We start from the raw sequence: 20,266 nt of genomic DNA, 5'->3' as shown, positions 1-20,266 counted from the left end.
ATCTATAAAGCATTCCTTCATCTGCCTTTGATCATATAGCCCTTTATTACCTATAAAGCATTCCTCCCTCCGCCTTTGATCATGTCATCCTTTATTATCTATAAAGCATTCCTTCATCTGCCTTTGATCATATAGCCCTTTATTACCTATAAAGCATTCCTCCCTCCGCCTTTGATCATGTCATCCTTTATTATCTATAAAGCATTCCTTCATCTGCCTTTGATCATGTCATCCTTTATTACCTTGAAACATTCCTCCTCTTTCTTTGATCATGTCATTCTTTATTATCTATAAAGCATTCCTTCATCTGCCTTTGATCATATAGCCCTTTATTACCTATAAAGCATTCCTCCCTCCGCCTTTGATCATGTCATCCTTTATTATCTATAAAGCATTCCTTCATCTGCCTTTGATCATGTCATCCTTTATTACCTTGAAACATTCCTCCCTCTTTCTTTGATCATGTCATTCTTTATTATCTATAAAGCATTCCTTCATCTGCCTTTGATCATATAGCCCTTTATTACCTATAAAGCATTCCTCCCTCCGCCTTTGATCATGTCATCCTTTATTATCTATAAAGCATTCCTTCATCTGCCTTTGATCATGTCATCCTTTATTACCTTGAAACATTCCTCCCTCTTTCTTTGATCATGTCATTCTTTATTATCTATAAAGCATTCCTTCATCTGCCTTTGTTCATATAGCCCTTTATTACCTATAAAGCATTCCTCCCTCCGCCTTTGATCATGTCATCCTTTATTATCTATAAAGCATTACTTCGTCTGCCTTTGACCATGTCATCCCTTATTACCTATAAAGCATTCCTTCTCCACTTCTGATGTTAACATCCTTTGAAGTCTGTGAAAATTCCTCCCTCTGCCTTTGATAATGTCATCATTTTTACGTATAAAACGTTCCCCCCTCTGCCTTTGATCATGTCATCCTTTATTATCTACAAAACATTCCTTCGTCTGCCTTTGATCATGTCATCCTTTAATACCTATAAAACATTCCTTCCTCTGCCTTTGATAATGTCATCATTTTTTACGTATAAAACGTTCCCCCCTCTGCCTTTGATCATGTCATCATTTTTTACGTATAAAACGTTCCCCCCTCTGCCTTTGATCATGTCATCCTTTATTACCTATCAAGCATTTCTTCCTTTGCCTTTGATCATGTCATCCTTTATGAAATTTAAAGCATTCTTTCCTCTGCCTCTGATCATGTCATCCTTTATTACCTATGAAACATTCCTTCCTCTGCCCTAGATGACGTCATCCTTTAAAGCTTTAAATGATTTCTTTTTGCTTTTGATATTATCCTTTAAAAAACCTATAAAACATTCCTTCCTCTGCCCTAGATGTTGTCATCTTTTAAAGCTTTAAATAATTTCTTTTTGCTTTTGATATTATCCTTTAAAGCCTATAAAACATTCCTTCCTCTGCCCTAGATGTTGTCATCTTTTAAAGCTTTTAAATGATTCCTTTTTGCTTTTGACGATAATATATTTTAAAGCCTATAAAACATGCCTTCCCTCCAGTGTTATCCACGCTTTAGCATGGCCTTCACTTATAACAGTCTCTTGGGAAGCTTTGGACCTTGACCTTTACTTCTAAAGGTTTCCTCCTTGGTTAGAGAGTTCATCCTTGATTCAGAGATGAGATTCAGACAAACCTCATCAGGAACCCTCCGGTCAGTGCGTTTAGCAGCATGGAGGAATGAAAACGTTTTTATTTCCTGTGAAGGAGCATATGAGTGAAATATATTCATCTGAATCTCCTGCTCCTGTTTCCATGCTTAAGCCTTCCCTTGTATCTGCATGTTTTTGTAATACCCAGAGCCTCGTTCATCTCTGAGAGCCGCAGGGAAGAGAGAAAGAAAGAAGACAGAGAGGATTATGGGAGAAAAACAATAATTCAGCATACCTGAGCTGATCTCTGAAGACAGTCTGAGAAAAACATCAAATATGAGACTGAGGCAAGAATCCAGGCTGTGAAAACATCTTTTTTATTTTAAACTTTATTTAAAAACATTTTAGACATCAGGCTTCTGATTGGACAGTCAAAGACACACTACAGTCTAACCAGTTAAAGATATTTGTATTACAACAACAGCAGAGTCGTAGTGTGGAGCAACAGGAGTGAACACACCGATGGTTCATGGTGCATCATGGGATTTTGAGGATCTCTGACCCTGCAGAAATAGACAAATGATAAATGAAAGTAAGAAATAATCACACAAACTTCATCTGGTTAGTAATTACTGTATAAATTGGCATTTGTTTATCGTCCTATGTATGATTTAGAGGGTCTCCCTTTGAGAGAAAAAGTCCAAATGTTCCTCTTTTAAAATGCTCTCTTTTATGTCATTCTATACATACTGCCAGGATTATAAACTCTGCATGGTCACAAGTCAGTGTACTATATCTCTATTACAACAGAAATAATATAGTGAGGATATAAGGAATATATCTCTAATACAATAGAGATATTATATTTCTGTTAGAATAGAAATATTATAGTGAGGAAAAATGAATATATCTTTATTACAACAGAAATAATATGGTGAGGATATAAGGAATATATCTCTGTCACAATAGAGATATTATATTTCTGTTAGAATAGAAATACTATAGTGAGGAAAAATGAATATATCTTTATTACAACAGAAATAATATAGTGAGGATATAAGGAATATATCTCTATCACAATAGAGATATTTAATTTCTGTTACAATAGAGATATTATAGTGAGGAAAAATGAATATATCTTTATTACAACAGAAATAATATAGTGAGGATATAAGGAATATATCTCTAATACAATAGAGATATTATATTTCTGTTACAATAGAGATATTATAGTGAGGAAAAATGAATATATCTTTATTACAACAGAAATAATATAGTGAGGATATAAGGAATATATCTCTAATACAATAGAGATATTATATTTCTGTTAGAATAGAAATATTATAGTGAGGAAAAATGAATATATCTTTATTACAACAGAAATAATATAGTGAGGATATAAGGAATATATCTCTAATACAATAGAGATATTATATTTCTGTTAGAATAGAAATATTATAGTGAGGAAAAATGAATATATCTTTATTACAACAGAAATAATATAGTGAGGATATAAGGAATATATCTCTATCACAATAGAGATATTATATTTCTGTTAGAATAGAAATATTATAGTGAGGAAAAATGAATATATCTTTATTACAACAGAAATAATATAGTGAGGATATAAGGAATATATCTCTAATACAATAGAGATATTATATTTCTGTTACAATAGAGATAATATAGTGAGGAAAAATGAATATATCTTTATTACAACAGAAATAATATAGTGAGGATATAAGGAATATATCTCTATTACAATAAAGATATTATATTTCTGTTACAATAGAGATATTATAGTGAGGAAAAATGAATATATCTTTATTACAACAGAAATAATATAGTGAGGATATAAGGAATATATCTCTATTACAATAAAGATATTATATTTCTGTTACAATAGAGATATTATAGTGAGATATAAGGAATATATTTCTACTGACATAGATAATATGAAGATGATCTGGAAGGTCTGGATTTCTGTAGAAAAAGAGCTCATATAAGCTGACATTAGGACTTTGTCTCTTTAAAAATAGAGATAGTATTAAGACCATACAAATACTATATCTCTATTGAAATGATAGAATTGAGATAATATAAAGGCAATTTGATGACATGTTTGATTTGAAAAAGATATAATATATTTAAGACATAAGTAGAATATTTCTTTTTTAATAGAGATAATAATACAAGTACTATATAAGGATTTAATTTCAGTGGACATAGGAATAAAAAGACTATACTTCAACTGAAATAGAGATTGTATGAAGATATAAAGACTATACTATGATTAAAGCTGAGATAATATAGACAAAATGACTATTTCTTCTGTAATACAGATAATATAAAGATGAAACAAGGACTATTTTTGCAGCAGAGTTAACATAAAGAAACCAACAGAAATATTTCTTTTGTAATAGTGATATTAGAAAATACGAGAAAGAACTGTGTTTCTTTGTAACAGATTATTTAAAGACAATAAAAGAACTATATGACTTTTGATACGGAGATACTAAAAGACAATAAAAGGACTGTACATATTTTGAAATAGAGATTATATAAAGACGATAAAAGGACTATTTCCTTAGTAATAGAGATAATATAAATAAGATAAGAGGACTGTATTTCCTTAGTAATAGAGATAATATAAAGACCATAAAAGGACTGTATTTTCTTAGTAATAGAGACTATATAAAGACGATAAAAGGACTGTATTTCCTTAGTAATAGAGATAATATAAAGACGATAAAAGGACTGTATTTCCTTAGTAATAGAGATTATATAAAGACGATAAAAGGACTGTGTTTCCTTAGAAATAGAGATTATATAAAGATGATAAAAGGACTGTTTCCTTAGAAATAGAGATTATATAAAGACGATAAAAGGACTGTATTTCCTTAGTAATAGAGATAATATAAAGACGATAAAAGGACTGTGTTTCCTTAGTAATAGAGATTATATAAAGACGATAAAAGGACTGTATTTCCTTAGTAATAGAGATTATATAAAGACGATAAAAGGACTGTATTTCCTTAGTAATAGAGATTATATAAAGACGATAAAAGGACTGTGTTTCCTTAGAAATAGAGATTATATAAAGATGATAAAAGGACTGTATTTCCTTAGTAATAGAGATTATATAAAGACGATAAAAGGACTGTGTTTCCTTAGTAATAGAGATTATATAAAGACGATAAAAGGACTGTATTTCCTTAGTAATAGAGATTATATAAAGACGATTAATAGACTGTATTTCTTTTGTAATAGAGATAATATAAAGGCAATAAAAGAACTAAATATTTCTTAATAGAGATAGTTAAAAGATGTTAAAAGGACTGTATTTCTTTTGTAAGAAAGTTATAATTAAGACAAAAAAAAGACTAGGCTATATTCCTTTTGTAATAGAAATAATTTAAAGACGATAAAAGAACTTTAATTCTTTGCCAAAAGAGATAATAAAAGATGATAAAAGAACTTTACTTCTTTGGTAAGAGAGATATTGTAAAGACGATAAAAGAACTGTATTTCTTGTATTATAAAGACTATAAAAAAAACTATGCCTTTTTTAATAGATATAATTAAAAGATTATAAATGGACTGTATTTATTTTGTAACACAGATAATACAGAGACAATTAAAGGACTACATTTATTTTTTAATTGAGATAATATAAAGTTGATAAAAGCACAGTATTTTTTTAGTAATAGAGACATTATTAAGATGGAAAAGGACTATTTCTTTTGTAATATAGATAACAAAAAGACGATGAAAGGACTGTATATCTGGTGTTAGTTAAGAAACTTTCAGTGCTCTCTACAGGACATGTGTCCATGATTTATAGTATACTTCTAGAGCAATCACAGTCTGCCTTAACAGTTACATCAAAATGGAACAGAGACTGCCCTGAATCATCCATCAACTGGGTTAAAGTATGGCAAAATACATCTCATGTATCTAAAATCTAAATTATAAACTAACAAACCTATGCTTTATCTATCAGACTTATTTAACTCCTAACTCCTCTCCAAATTGCTCTTTGTGTGATTTAAATCAAGTGGGGGACATTTTTACATATTATGTGGGAGTGCCCTCCAGTTAGAAAATTTTGGAAACAAATAGCTAAACTTCTCTCTAAAGCATTTGGAGTCACAGTTACTTGTTCACATGAATTCATGCTTTTGAACAATGATTCTGGGCATAATCTTAACCAAACACAAAGGTGGTTGTGGCTATCAGCATGCACTGCAGCTAAAAAGATGTTAGCAGTTAGGTGGAAACCACCACACACTCTCTGTACAGCAATGGATTAATTCAGTGATAGATATTCTGATAAAAGAGCTTTCAGTTGCTAGGATAAATCAGGCAGGTAGTGTTGTGATTAAAAATAGAGTTGGAGCATTAAATGTTGTAGGATCTATGATGTAAATGTTATATTGCTATCTGTACTAGCATTAATATGTATACATTTATATGTATATATTTTATGGTCTCTCCTTGTCCTTGATATGAGAATGAAATATGGAATTATTAATTATCCTTTTTAAATCTTTCTTTATTTATGTATTTATTTTTATTATTATTTTGTTTTGTTTTGTTTTGTTTTTAATGTATTGTAAAGATATCTCATCAATTTGTTATTGCAGAAAAAGACCCACGGGGAAGGGGAGGGTTTGAGGCTTAAAACTAAGATGAAAAGATAGTTGCAAGTTTGTAATCTTAAGTTTTGTGTACCTCTGTTGATTGTAATTGTGAATTTAGAAAATCGTATTGATACATGAGGATGTACACCTGTTTCTGTTTAAAATGAATTAAAAAAGTAAAAAAAAAAGAAAGATATAAATAAAACTATAAAAGAACTGTATTTCTTTTGTAACCAGAATATTATAAAGACTATAAAAACTATGCCTTTTTTAATAGATATAATTAAAAGATGATAAATGGACTGTATTTATTTTGTAACACAGATAATACAGAAACAATTAAAGGACTACATTTATTTTTTAATTGAGATAATATAAAGTTGATAAAAGCACAGTATTAGTAATAGAGATATTAAGATGGAAAAGGACTATTTCTTTTGTAATATAAATAACAAAAAGACGATGAAAGGACTGTATATCTGACGATAGAGTTCATATAAGGATGATTTATTGACATATTTGTTTTTGAAAAAGAGATAATACACAAAATATATAAATAAAATATTTCTTTTGTAACAGAGATAATATAAATATGATATAATAACTTTTTTCAATGAAATAGAGATAATCGACATTAAAAATAGATTATATTTCTACTGAAGTACAGATAATATAAAGACTTAATTTTAATTAAACTTTAGATAATGCAGAAAAGAAAATAACATTTCTTTTTTAACAGAAATAATATAAAGACGATCAAAGAACTGTTTTTCTTTTGTAACAGAGTTAATATAACAACGATAAAAATAATTTTAAAAATTTTAACAATAAAAATAGATCTAAAGACCTGAAAAGTTACTTAAAAGCCAATTAAAGATGATGAAAATGCAATTAAAGACAATGTAAAGTGGACAGAATATAAATATTTAGAGCTTTCAATCAAAACAAAAACACAAGATATAAAGACGATATAAATATGATACAAGATATAAAAAGATTATTCAAAGAAATGAAAGGATGTAGAAACACAAATCCTATTATTTTTGTAAAAGAACATTTAAAGACAATTCAAAAAAGCTTAAGAAAAAATTTTTAAAAAGCAGAGACAGAGAAAATATTAGAAAATAAAACTTATACTAGAATGATATAAAGGTCATAAAAAGTAACATAATGAAATGGATTAGTGAACATCTGAAAACCACTGTGATGGAAAACTGACGCTCCTCTCTGACATTTGACCACAAACACTCACAGACGCTGAGTTTAAATGTCAGAGTCTGATCAGAAACCCTCAGCTCTGACAGGAAGTGTGTGTTTCAGTGTGGGTTTTAAACTGTGTATTTTGTGCTGTTTGGTTTCGGTGGTTTTATTTGTTCGGTCGTTAGTTTCGTTTGCTTGTTGAAGAGACTGACCTGAAAAAACGGAAACCGAAAACTCAAACCTGTCCAGGTTCAGTTAGAAAATTACACGTGGCTAAAGGCATCCGTTTTTCTTCAGTCTGTATGAGCCTAAAGTGAAGAGAAAAATAAATTAAAGCTTTTATTTTCTTACTTTTGTGTTGGGCAGAGTGACGGTCAGCCCGGCCGGGGTCCTGGCGCTCAGATTCATCTTTTTCTTCCAGCGATAATAAAACTCAATGCACTGAGAGAGAGACTTGGTCTGAACCTAAACACAATAATACAGCCATGTACAGCACTCATTAATACAACGGTACATAAACACATCACCAGTGAAGTTAAACAACAGCAGCTTACACTCACAGTTTTCTGGATCTTTCTAAAGTCTTTGTCATGAAGCCGCAGAGATTTAACCAACAACCTCCTCTCTGATGGACTCCAGCAAACTCCTACGAAAGAACATTAATATCTGTGATCAGGTTAGATGATAGATTCGTGATAAAGGGCACGTTTGACTCTTATCGATGTCATAGAAAACACTTTAATCCCCAGTTTCATGAAAGATCTTCACTTTTCTTTTCAGCCTTTATCTACATGGCTTATCCTGTTGGGTGAAAGGGTAGGGTAGGGTTACACCCTGGACTGGTCCCCAGCCAATCACAGAGCATTCAGACACAGACAAACATTCATGCGTCCACTCTAGGGCTGTCAAAGTTAACGCGTTAATAGGAGCAGAAATGGATAAAGGACAGAGACTTTTGAATGACAGGTTCAGCTTTCAGATCATGTCAGATAAGACTGAAGTTATTTTCTCCTAATGTCGACATGAACGGAGTTACAGGAAGTTCGTAGAGTCTTATATAGCCCGCACCACTCGCTAGCCGAGCACACCGCTAATGCAGAGAGCCGCCCCACTCGCCATGCTGGATTTGTTTACAATGGAGACACTCAGACAGCTCTGCAGGGATGGACTCGCTATCTGGCATACCGGGCATTTCCCGGTGTGCTGACGCACTTTTGGGCCAGTATGATTTATTCATTTATTTAGGCTATTATATCTGCCATGAAAAGAAACTTACTAAAACGATCGACTGGAACTGTGAATAAACGCCAAATTTAAATAACAGTCAATCAAGATATAGGAGATTGTCTGATGCTGGTGAATGTACAGCTGCATCATGAGGAGGAGACAGAGCAGCAGAGGCTGGTGTGTGACAGGAGAGCAGAGGTTAGTGAATGAGCTCTGTAGAGTATCAGAATATAAGCTGAAAGCATTATTAGACTGTGGGTCTCCTTTATTTAGGAAGAAAAAATGGTTTTAGATTAAATCTGTAGCTCTTCTATGATCTGAAGAATGAAGAGATGGTTAAGTCCTCTTACTACACCTTAAAAGTTCTCAGTCATTTCTTACTGTCAGCATTTATTTTACATTTGGACTACATTTTTTAGTTTGAAAGTAAAAATATGCTAAATAATAGCAGACATTTTTTAAGTAGTTACTTGCTTTTTCTCTTGAGCAGGGCAGATGTGTCCACCTTACTCACATCAGAACAGTGAAACACCATTAGATGTGTCTGCGCCTTACTGCTGGGCTCTCAGCAGAGACTTGACTTCTTTAAGTCCATGTGTGATGATGAGATCTGTTGTTTGGTGTTCAGCTGCTGAGAACAGAGGAGTTAACTTCTAGAAGGCTAAAGTTTGACTCTACATTGTGGTATTATTCAGTAATGTTACATTAAGGTCAGTATCTCCATCTGTTGTGGCTTGAGTTATGCTCTCAGCATATTTTTGCAGCGTTCAGTATCTTTGAGCTCAGACTAGAGAATATTCTGGACTCTATCTGTTGTTGTTTTGGGTTGTTGACATGAACAAACATTTGCATAAAGAAAGCATTTTTGTCCACTTGTGTTGATAAGGGTATTTCAATCTTGAGAAATAGTACTGTAAGGTTCATTTAGAACAGACAAAAAAGTGCAATTAATTTGTGAGATTAATCGCGATTAAAAATTTTAATCTATTGACAGCCCTAGTCCACTCACAACTATAGGCAATTTAGACTGGTTTTACATTAGGCGCCCAGGTTATGATCTGAGGTTATGTCCAGTCTGATACAGTCGCTGGTGGTGTGATTCTAGTTGGTTTGCACATCTGCCAGAAATAATAAGAAGAAGAAGAAACGATTGTACCAATTACTCTGGTCAACATAATGTGTAGTCTCCCTGTGGGGCCCATCCTGCTACTGTGGATGTTGTTATTATTCTAGAGACTCCAACACTGACCCTCTTACTCTGTGAAGCTCAGATAATGAAATGGGCCCATGCTGCATGGATAAGGTGGGTTTGAAGAGACAGGAGACGTTAACAGTTGACTTTACATTGCTAACCCCTAAAATGGGGGGAAACAGATCAACAGCTTCATGAACACTCTGTCCTCTGCCTTTGATGACGTCATCCTTTAAAGTCTTTGACGATGTCATCCTTTAAATCTTTGATGACGTCATCCTTTAAAGTCTTTGATGACATCATCCTTTAAAGTCTTTGACTATGTCATCCTTTAAAGTCTTTGACTATGTCATCCTTTAAAGTCTTTGATGACATCATCTTTTAAAGTGTTTGATGAGGTGATCCTTTAAATTCTTTGTCGGCATCATCCTTTAAATCTTTGATGACATCATCCTTTAAAGTCTTTGATGACATCATTCTTTAAAGTCTTTGATGACATCATCCTTTAAAATCTTAAATGATGTCATCCTTTAAAATCTTTGACGAGGTCATCCTTTAAATCTTTGATGATTTCATCCTTTAAATCTTTGATGACATCATCCTTTAAAGTCTTTGACGATGTCATCCTTTTAAGTCTTTGAAGACATCATCCTTTAAATCTTTGATGATGTCATCCTTTAAATCTTTGATGATGTCATCCTTTAAAGTCTTTGATGAGATCATCCTTTAAAGTCTCTGACGACATCCTTTAAAGTCTTTGATGAGATCATCCTTTAAAGTCTCTGACGACATCCTTTAAAGTCTTTGATGATGACATCATCCTTTAAAGTCTTTGACTATGTCATCCTTTAAAGTCTTTGACTATGTCATCCTTTAAAGTCTTTGACTATGTCATCCTTTAAAGTCTTTGATGACATCATCCTTTAAAGTCTTTGATGACATCATCTTTTAAAGTGTTTGATGAGGTGATCCTTTAAATTCTTTGTCGGCATCATCCTTTAAATCTTTGATGACATCATCCTTTAAAGTCTTTGATGACATCATTCTTTAAAGTCTTTGATGACATCATCCTTTAAAATCTTAAATGATGTCATCCTTTAAAATCTTTGACGAGGTCATCCTTTAAATCTTTGATGATTTCATCCTTTAAATCTTTAATGACATCATCCTTTAAAGTCTTTGACGATGTCATCCTTTAAATCTTTGATGACGTCATCCTTTAAAGTCTTTGATGACATCATCCTTTAAAGTCTTTGACTATGTCATCCTTTAAAGTCTTTGACTATGTCATCCTTTAAAGTCTTTGACTATGTCATCCTTTAAAGTCTTTGATGACATCATCCTTTAAAGTCTTTGATGACATCATCTTTTAAAGTGTTTGATGAGGTGATCCTTTAAATTCTTTGTCGGCATCATCCTTTAAATCTTTGATGACATCATCCTTTAAAGTCTTTGATGACATCATTCTTTAAAGTCTTTGATGACATCATCCTTTAAAATCTTAAATGATGTCATCCTTTAAAATCTTTGACGAGGTCATCCTTTAAATCTTTGATGATTTCATCCTTTAAATCTTTGATGACATCATCCTTTAAAGTCTTTGACGATGTCATCCTTTTAAGTCTTTGAAGACATCATCCTTTAAATCTTTGATGATGTCATCCTTTAAAGTCTTTGATGACATCATCCTTTAAAGTCTTTGACGATGTCATCCTTTTAAGTCTTTGAAGACATCATCCTTTAAATCTTTGATGATGTCATCCTTTTAAGTCTTTGAAGACATCATCCTTTAAATCTTTGATGATGTCATCCTTTAAAGTCTTTGATGACATCATCCTTTAAAGTCTTTGATGAGATCATCCTTTAAAGTCTCTGACGACATCCTTTAAAGTCTTTGATGATGACATCATCCTTTAAAGTCTTTGACAATGTCATCCTTTAAATCTTTGATGACAACATCATCCTTTGAAGTCTTTGATGACATCATCCTTTAAAGTCTTTGACAATGTCATCCTTTAAAGTCTTTGACGACATCATCCTTTAAAGTCTTAGACGTTGTCATCCTTTAAAGTCTTTGACGATGTCATCCTTTTAAGTCTTTGAAGACATCATCCTTTAAAGTCTTTGATGATGTCATCCTTTAAAGTCTTTGACGATGTCATCCTTTTAAGTCTTTGAAGACATCATCCTTTAAATCTTTGATGATGTCATCCTTTTAAGTCTTTGATGAAGTCTTTCTTTAAAGTCTTTGATGACATCATCCTTTAAAATCTTAAATGATGTCATCCTTTAAAATCTTTGACGAGGTCATCCTTTAAACCTTTGATGATGTCATCCTTTTAAGTCTTTGACGATGTAATCAAAGCATAGGTCCACCTGCTGATCAGACTGTGTACAGGACCGTGCTCGGGCACAGATCTATGCTAACACTGCGAAGGCAGACCAGCAGGGACAGCAGAAGAGGAGCAGTAATGCTCAAGCATGGAGCAAAACAATGCTGTATAAAGTAAAAACACCCTTTTGTTGACCCTAACAAGGACTGTGGGATCTTTTGGGAACTGGATGAACTTTACCAGGACTACCTGGGATCTTTTAGGTACTGGAGGAACTGTATCAGGACTACCTGGGATCTTTTAGGTACTGGAGGAACTGTATCAGGACTACCTGGGATCTTTTAGGTACTGGAGGAACTGTATCAGGACTACCTGGGATCTTTTGGGCTGTGAGCTTGTTAGGGGTTTTAGGAGTGGACAGCAGCGACTCCAACGTCATCTGTAAGAGGAAAAACAAGAGGGCTTTTACAACCCAGATTCCAAAAATAGTTGGGGCCTTGTGTAAGACAAAAACTGTGACTGTGTAATCTCACAAACATTTTTAATTCATAATAGAATATAAACTACATATCAGATGTTGAGACATTAAACCTTTTAATGAAAAATCAAATTGAAAATGAGCTAATATTTTCATTAAGTGGTAAAAAAGTCTCAACATCTGATATGTTGTTTATGAGATTTGGCAATCATTATTTCAATTTACATCTTACACAGTATCCCAACTTTTTTGGAATTGGGGTTGTACTTTTAAAAGATACAAAAAGCAAAAGACGATTATGTGGATTTTTTAAGGTGTTTTCCCATGAGCCATCAGCAGTATAAAAAATCCTGATTTTACCAGAAAGTCTCCTCTGCACTCTGATAGGACATGGAGAGCGGTCTCTTGGCAGGCTCCGCCCCCTGGCATGACACTAGAGCACGCCATCATCAGCAGAGCATTAACTGGACAAAGGACAAGTCATGGATAAAACTGTCCAATCACAGCCATGATAACAACATTGGTATAATTTCTTTGTTTTTACCTCTCCGCTGATTGACAGGAAGCTCCAGCTCTTTTATGGGCATCCACAGCAGCAGTGCATCATGGGAGTCTGAGTGAACATTCTGTAGTCGCTGTAGAGGAGGGATCTCAGCCTGGAAGCTCCGCCCCACATTGATCTGCCTGTGATTGACAATTAGATATGAACAAGTGATCGGAGAGACATGTGACCTTCAATGGAGAACAGGAAGTTGTATTCAGGAAAGGGCGTTAGAGCGGTAACTTCATAGGAACTTGGACGACAAAAAAATCCCTGATTCTCTTCCTGGATTCCTGCACGTGAATCCTAACATTCCATCATTTCATTGTGTTTAAAAGCTACAGGAAGGAACGAGAGATGGCAAAGGTGACGGCTTAGAGGAACACCTGTCATCTCTGTTTGGCCCTGAACGTGACTAAAGACTTATGTCAACAAACTCTGGTATTTCTGAGAACGCCATCGAACACGCCACAGCCTGAAGCTTTCACTCAGCGTCGTCTCTCTCCCACGCTCCCCTGGGATAATGATCTGCTTATCATGCAGTTATATGCCCTTCAGCTATCCTTAAGGAAATTTATATTTCTAAGTCTTAGAAATAAGTAATTAAAATGTAAATATTTAAATCTCAAGAATTTAGATTTTCAATCTTTAAATTGAAAATTTAGGTGTAAATGTTTAGATTTTACAACTTATGATTTTTGATCATGAAATTGAACATTTAAGTAAAACAGTTAAATCTCAAAATGTTGGGGTTTAAATCTAAAATTTAAATTCTAAAATTGAAAAATATTTCAAATGCTTTAAGGTTTTGAGTTTTAATTTTTAATATTGAGTTTTACATTTAAAAATTAAAGGAAATCCTACATTTTGAGTCAAAAAATTTACATTTTCAAAAAAAAAAAAATTTGGAATCTAAAATTTAAAACCTAAAGAAAATGAAAATTAATTACTAAACTTTTAAATTTCAAATTAAAATCTGTACTCCTAAATCCAGGAGGTTTTTTTTTTTTTTTTTAAGTTTATTTAAGGCATTTTTGTGCCTTTATTAGATAGAAGAGGATAGTGGATAGAGTCGGAAACAGGGATGAGAGCGGTGGAGAGACATGCGGCAAAGGGCCCCAGGCCGGACTCGAACCCGGGCCGTCCGCGTATATGGGGCGCGCCCCAACCACCCGGCCACCTGCGCCCCAAAAAACAAGCTCAGGGCTTCTGTTTGGTTTAGATTTTTTATTTTGTTGCAGTAGTTTTGAATGATCAATTTCCAAAAGTTTTAACCCTTAATCCAAAACATTTAAATCTATCATTCATATTTTCCTCCCGTCCCATTTTTGTTGTGTTTTTGTTTTTGTTTGTTCTGTAAAGCGTCTTTGAGTTTCCTAGAAAAGCGATATATAAGTCTGATGAATTATTATTAATTATTTAAAAGTGTAAAAATACAAATAAAAAAATTATCTTGATTTTAAAAAATCATATTAAAGGTACAGTGTGTAAAAATGGGACTATCAACATCTAACAGTCAATTCTGGAGTGTGATGATCATTTCTCTGGTGATAACTGTGGGAACCAGTGAAGTTTAAAAATCAATACATGCTTAACTGTTATTTGGTTCCTTCTATGGTGCCATAGAAACAGGCAAAATGCAAAAATCCAAGATGGCAGCGTCCTTGGAGGGGACCCTCCCTATGTATGAATAAAAGGCTTATTCTGAGTTAATTTAAAACATAAATTTAAAAAATGTGTTATCAGATGTCAACACTAATTTAGATCAATCTACTTATAAATGTTATGTTTCATTTTAACCAAACTTGTTTTGCTAAATGCTAACAGGCTAAATATTACACACTGCACCTTTAACTTTTCAATAAACATTTCAACATTTATCTTTTACTTCAAAAATTTAAAGATGAAAATGTCTTTAATCTTGAATCTAAAAATAAAACATAAAAAAAAATCTAAAATTTGGAATCAAAAATTTAATTTAAAAAAAATTAAGATTAAAAACCAATGTTTTAAATTTTAAAATTAAAATCTGTACTCCTAGATCCAAAATTTTTAACTCTCTAATCCAAAAAATGTAAATCTTAAATGTAAACATTTAATTAAAAAAATTAAACTGAATAAAAGAAATTTGATATAACCTTTTCAATAACAGATTTTAACTTTTAAATCTGTTTTTTTAATCCAAAAATTAAAAAATGTTAACATCCTACATCTTAAATCTTAAAATAAAACATTATAAAATGTTAGATCTAATAATTAAAAACTACACTCTCTAATCCAAACAATTTAAATCTGAAAATGTGAAGATTTAAATAAAAACTTGAATCTTGGGAAAGAGAATAGATATAAACTTTTCAGTAAAAAATGTTTATTTACAATCTATTTTTAATCCTAACATTAAAAAATAAATACAATCTAAATCTTGAATATAAACCTTTACATGTAAACATGAAAGAATAAATAAATTGTAAGATTTCAAACTTATCATTTTAAAATATGAATATAAAATTGTACAACTAAGAATAAAATGTTATTTTATTTTATTTAAAATTTAAGGATTTAACCTAAAACCTAAAAGTAAATATAGAAATAAAAAAATATCGAATTTAAAGAACCCAAAATTTGTAAACATTTATTTTTAGTAAAAATCAAATCCACGTACGGCTGAATGGTGGTCTTCACTGTCCTTCGAGGAGTAGATGCTGTCTCCATGGTAACAACATCACTGGGTCCACCTGCCAGTCAGAGCAGAGAACACTTCAGCCTCCAGGGTTTACTAAAACTACGCTATAGTTTGATGTTTTTTACTCACTGCATTCGTTCTGGAGCGCCACCGTCTGAGCTCTCTGCTGCCTCCTGGTGGTGAGGGAGCAGTAGAGCCCTGGCCCTGCCCTGATTGGACACAGCATGGGGGGCGGGATGTAGTGACCTGCGCCGTCATTGCCATCAGCGTCTTCTTTTTTATGATGCATCAGACTGTGGTACAGCACAGCGCCCCCTCTGGCCGGACTACATCTGCTATCGCCTCTGTCTGATTGGACAGGAACTGAGACAGGTATCACCATGGAAACAGAGGGACTGTCCAGGGGGGAGGAGTCACCAACCTGGAGGAACAAAGGACAGAAAAATGGGACTCTGCTGCCACAAGGGGGCGGTATCTCCAATGATATTTTATTTTCTGCTGATGGAGGTGACCCCTGAGTGTTGGTCCTCCTCGACCTTAGTTTGGTTTTCGACATGGTTGACCAACGTAAACTCCCCAAGACTCTGTGAGACTGGGTAGGAATATCAGGTACAGCCTTGGACTAGTTGTCTTCTTATCTCTCTGACAGGACTTTCACTGTTTCTGCCCCCTCTCCTAGTGTTTTCAGACAGACACGGTTCTGTTTGTGGCTCTGGTTCTGTTCTGGAGTCTCAGAATCTTAGTTGGCGAACCAACCCGTGTTCACACCATTTTAAGCAGAACCAAAGTGGGAGGATGTGATGGGCAGGTGAACCCAGCCTTCGCCATCTCTTCCACAAGTTCAGCATATAACTTTCTCTCCATTTCCTGCTCTTCTTCACAACCTAGAAAGTGATACGCCTGCTGATGATGTCCCAGTTCCCAAGAAAGAACCAGCCACTTTGGATCCCAGCTGAGAACCGACTTTTCAGGTATTGTTTATGATGGTACCATCTGTGTTTTGGACAGGAGACTGTAAATGATCTTTGACCTAAGCGGTTAAGCATGGAGATTCATGTTTGTTCAGGCGGGGTTAAGCTGGGGACAGATTTTTTTATGACCTATTTTATAATCTGTGTAATCTGTGTGTAATTGTAGGCATGCAAATGAGTGTTGTAAAATGGAGTATAAAAGAGCACTGGACGGAAGGTTCTGGGCACATTCTGCCATGGCCACTCTGTGGTCATGGTTGGTGTGTCCACCAAAATAAATCCAGAAATTTTTCTCCTGCTGATGGTTGTTGGTGTCTAATTTTCCTGTCTTTTTAGAAAGTTCCCACCACACTGGCGTATGAACAATCTTCCCTCCAGTTTCCACATACAGCCACCGTGCCACGATCTGCTGGCGAATCGTACTGCAGAGCACATCACTCCCTCTCTAGTCTACCAGAGCATTTCCACTGCCATCGCTCCAGTCCAGCAGCAGTGCGTCCCTGGAGCGCCATTCCACTCCCCTTCGAGATACGCTGCAGGTCTATCCCGCAATTTCTACATAAAACCAATGTGCCCATGCACCAAAGCGCCACGTGTTTGCTCTGACGTTGAAAATAGACCTGCAGCGTATCTCGAACAAAGCTGAGCGGAGTGGCGCTCCAGGGATGCGCCGCTGCTGGAGACTAGAGAGGGAGCGATGTGCTCCACAGTACGATTTGTCAGCGGATCAAGGCATGGTCGCTGTAATAACGATAATAATAATAATAAAAATATCTTGAATTTATATAGCGCTTTTCAAGAAACCCAAGGACGCTTTACAGGAACACATAGACATGGATAAACTATGTGAAGGGGTGGCTGTGTGTGGAAATTGGAGGTTTTTCTGCACCGGCTGCTGCCAAACTGCATCAGTAACCGTCAATCAGAAAGCTCCAAACAGGAAGTCACGAGTGTAGAATAACAAGTTCCTTCAGAATACAACACGATACATGGATCCCGATCGTAAATCATCACTATCAAAATTATGTTTCATCCTGCAGCGAGAGCAAAGGGTCACCGAGAGGTCAGTAGGTCACAGAGCTAGGTTAAAACACAAACAATCTTAGCTCAGGTCATGACCCCAGTGGTTGCCATGTTAGCTTCTTCTTCTTTCTCCTCCTTGGGCGGAGTTGTCATCCAGCTACATGCATACCGCCACCTGCTGTTTCAGACCGAGTAAATACGCAAGTGGGCCCGAGCACAGTTTGATGTTGCTATTGTGAAAGCAAGCCAGTGGGGGAAGGGGGAGGGGGAGGGGGAGGAATCACGCCGCGGCGCGGTTCGAAACAACTGGGCCTAATGTGAAAGCGCCCTTTAACTTCCTAATGTACTCGCGCTCTAGACGCGCTTCCAGTCAGCGAGGTCGCTCGCCTTCGGTCGGAGCAAACCCGTGGTGCTTCGATGGGTGGCACAGTTGTTGTATGTGTAAAATGAGGGTTATGCACCATGTTGGTTTACTGCAAACAGCTTTTACTTTGTTGTACCAGTAACTGTACCTGGTCACTGTTTTACTATTGCATATCTGTGGGTGTGTTTGTTTCTGCGTCTTGCGTTGTTCTTTGTTTGACTCTATAGTTCAAGTTTATTTTCTTCATTAGTGCCGTTAATACATGTGAATATGTGGTTACCTTATCGATCCCTGAGGGAGCTCTGAAGCTGCTGTGAGAGCGCATGTGTCCGTTTAACGCCGGCAGACTCCTGAATTCACGCTTACACACCGAACACAGCAGCCTGGAACACACAGATCATCAAACTGAGCAGGGAATTTTTGACTCCACTCTCCACGCTAGTATTTCTATTCTAATAGAGGAAACAGGGAAAAATCTTCAGTCTTATTTAATGTTACCTGGAGTTTAAGGCTTTGCTCATGTTTTCAAGTTTCAGCGCCTTCATCTGAAATAATAAAAACAGAAGACATTTAAATCAATTTTTACAAAAGGAATGAAAGCATCCTGATTTTATTTTTTACAGACTTCTATCCTCTTTTATTTATGAGGTTAAAGGTGAAAACTATGAGTTTTAATTTGGACATATAATCATGATTTTTTACTTCATAATTTGACTTTTTATATCGTTTTATTTTCTCAGTGCATAATCAGAACTTTTATTCTCATGATTATGATTTACAGTTTTAAGGTCAACATCTCTGAATAATTTCTAAATTAATCAAACCCACCGTAGGCCACTCTGTCTGACCTCCTCCTCCTCTTCCCCCTCCTCCTCCTCCTCCTCCTCCTCTTCGTCCTCTCCCGTCTCTCCAGTTCACCGCAGACCGGGCGGCGTGTCCCGCGTCCCGCCCTCGTCCCCGTGGAGAGAAGCAGCTCTTGGACGTCCTGGTGGTGTGGAGGAAGGTGTTGTTGTTCTGGATGGTCTCTGTCTGCCTGTGGTTCAGGTGTTGTCTGGAGTGATGGGGGTCAGAGGTCAAAGGTGAAGGGTCACTGTCATTAAAGAAGCAGCTGAAGGTCTGATCTCCACTAAAGGTTCTGGTAAAGTCTACTCTCTCCTCTCTGGGGCCCATCTGAGGCCCCGGGCTGGAGATCGTGGGGGTTTGTGGGTAATGAGGACTCGGACCGGGCGTGTTTGGACTACAGAAGGGCTGGGCGGTGCTGTTGTCAAGGTAACCGTCTTGGTAAAACTGGTTTAAGTCTCCACATGGTGGTGAGCTGAACTCCCCAGAGCTCCATCCTCCCAGAGAGACTCCTCCAGACGTGCAGCCCAGAGAGGAGCTCTCAAACAGGGGCAGAGCTGAGCTCAGAGGCCTCCAGCGGTCCTGGACCTGACCAGGTGTTTCTACCTGTCCGTAGACTCCGCCGTCAAAGAGAGTGGGAGTGTTACAGGGTCGAGTCTCCTCATGAGTCTGACCAGGACTGAAGACGTGCTGGTTCTGGTCAACAACAGACACGAAAAGAAATCAGATTTAGAAAAGTTTTTGTTTACACTGGGACAGAAAATAGAAATGTTCAATATCTGAGGATTAACGCTGACATGCTTCTCTGGAATTATTTATGTTTATCAGGCAGTTGTTTATCCAAATTTTTGATTCAAAAGCTTTTAAATATGAGAAGCTAATTATTTGAATACAAAACTATTGATCAAAAAATGTAAAAATAAAAACACACAATTTTGAATCTAAAGTTTCTAAAAATGTTATGATGAAATTTAAACAAAAACAAAAATATTAAACATTGAATCCAAATTTTTAAATTAATAATTAGATCATTTGAATCCAATATTTTGAATACAAAAATATAATATTTTAAATAAGAAAAATTTTAATTTGAATATACAAGTTTAAAGTTCAAAAATGTGTAAATCTTCTATTTAAA

The 20,266-nt window shown here is 35.1% G+C and overlaps 1 protein-coding gene across 1 annotated transcript; it reads right to left on the bottom strand.

The window, feature by feature from the left end:
* Nucleotides 1–2,004: 2,004 nt before the first annotated feature.
* LOC121506388 (transcriptional-regulating factor 1-like) lies at nt 2,005–19,137 on the bottom strand. The gene is made up of 12 exons (XM_041782175.1): nt 19,117–19,137; nt 18,787–18,833; nt 18,569–18,671; nt 16,060–16,351; nt 15,910–15,982; nt 13,251–13,390; nt 13,067–13,170; nt 12,601–12,667; nt 8,037–8,122; nt 7,828–7,941; nt 3,580–3,616; nt 2,005–2,196 (listed from the first exon to the last, which is right to left on the bottom strand). Exons 2-12 carry the CDS (start codon nt 18,831–18,833, stop codon nt 2,171–2,173), a joined length of 1,089 nt encoding a protein of 362 aa, XP_041638109.1. The 5' UTR covers nt 19,117–19,137; the 3' UTR covers nt 2,005–2,170.
* Nucleotides 19,138–20,266: the final 1,129 nt, after the last annotated feature.

Source organism: Cheilinus undulatus, linkage group 24 (genome assembly GCF_018320785.1).
Source record: "Cheilinus undulatus linkage group 24, ASM1832078v1, whole genome shotgun sequence".
Taxonomy (NCBI): Eukaryota; Metazoa; Chordata; class Actinopteri; order Labriformes; family Labridae; genus Cheilinus; species Cheilinus undulatus.
This window is presented reverse-complemented; position numbering and strand designations above follow the sequence as displayed.

What these genes read in the sequence shown, in the direction of transcription:
- LOC121506388 (XM_041782175.1), bottom strand. Translation starts at nt 18,833, where the DNA reads ATGAAGGCGCTGAAACTTGAAAACATGAGCAAAGCCTTAAACTCCAG. An exon ending in TCCTGTCAATCAGCGGAGAG is followed by an intron (nt 13,171 to 13,250) that starts GTAAAAACAAAG and finishes TCCTTTGTCCAG; the next exon opens with TTAATGCTCTGCTGATGATG. An exon ending in AGTGCAGAGGAGACTTTCTG is followed by an intron (nt 12,668 to 13,066) that starts GTAAAATCAGGA and finishes TTCCTCTTACAG; the next exon opens with ATGACGTTGGAGTCGCTGCT.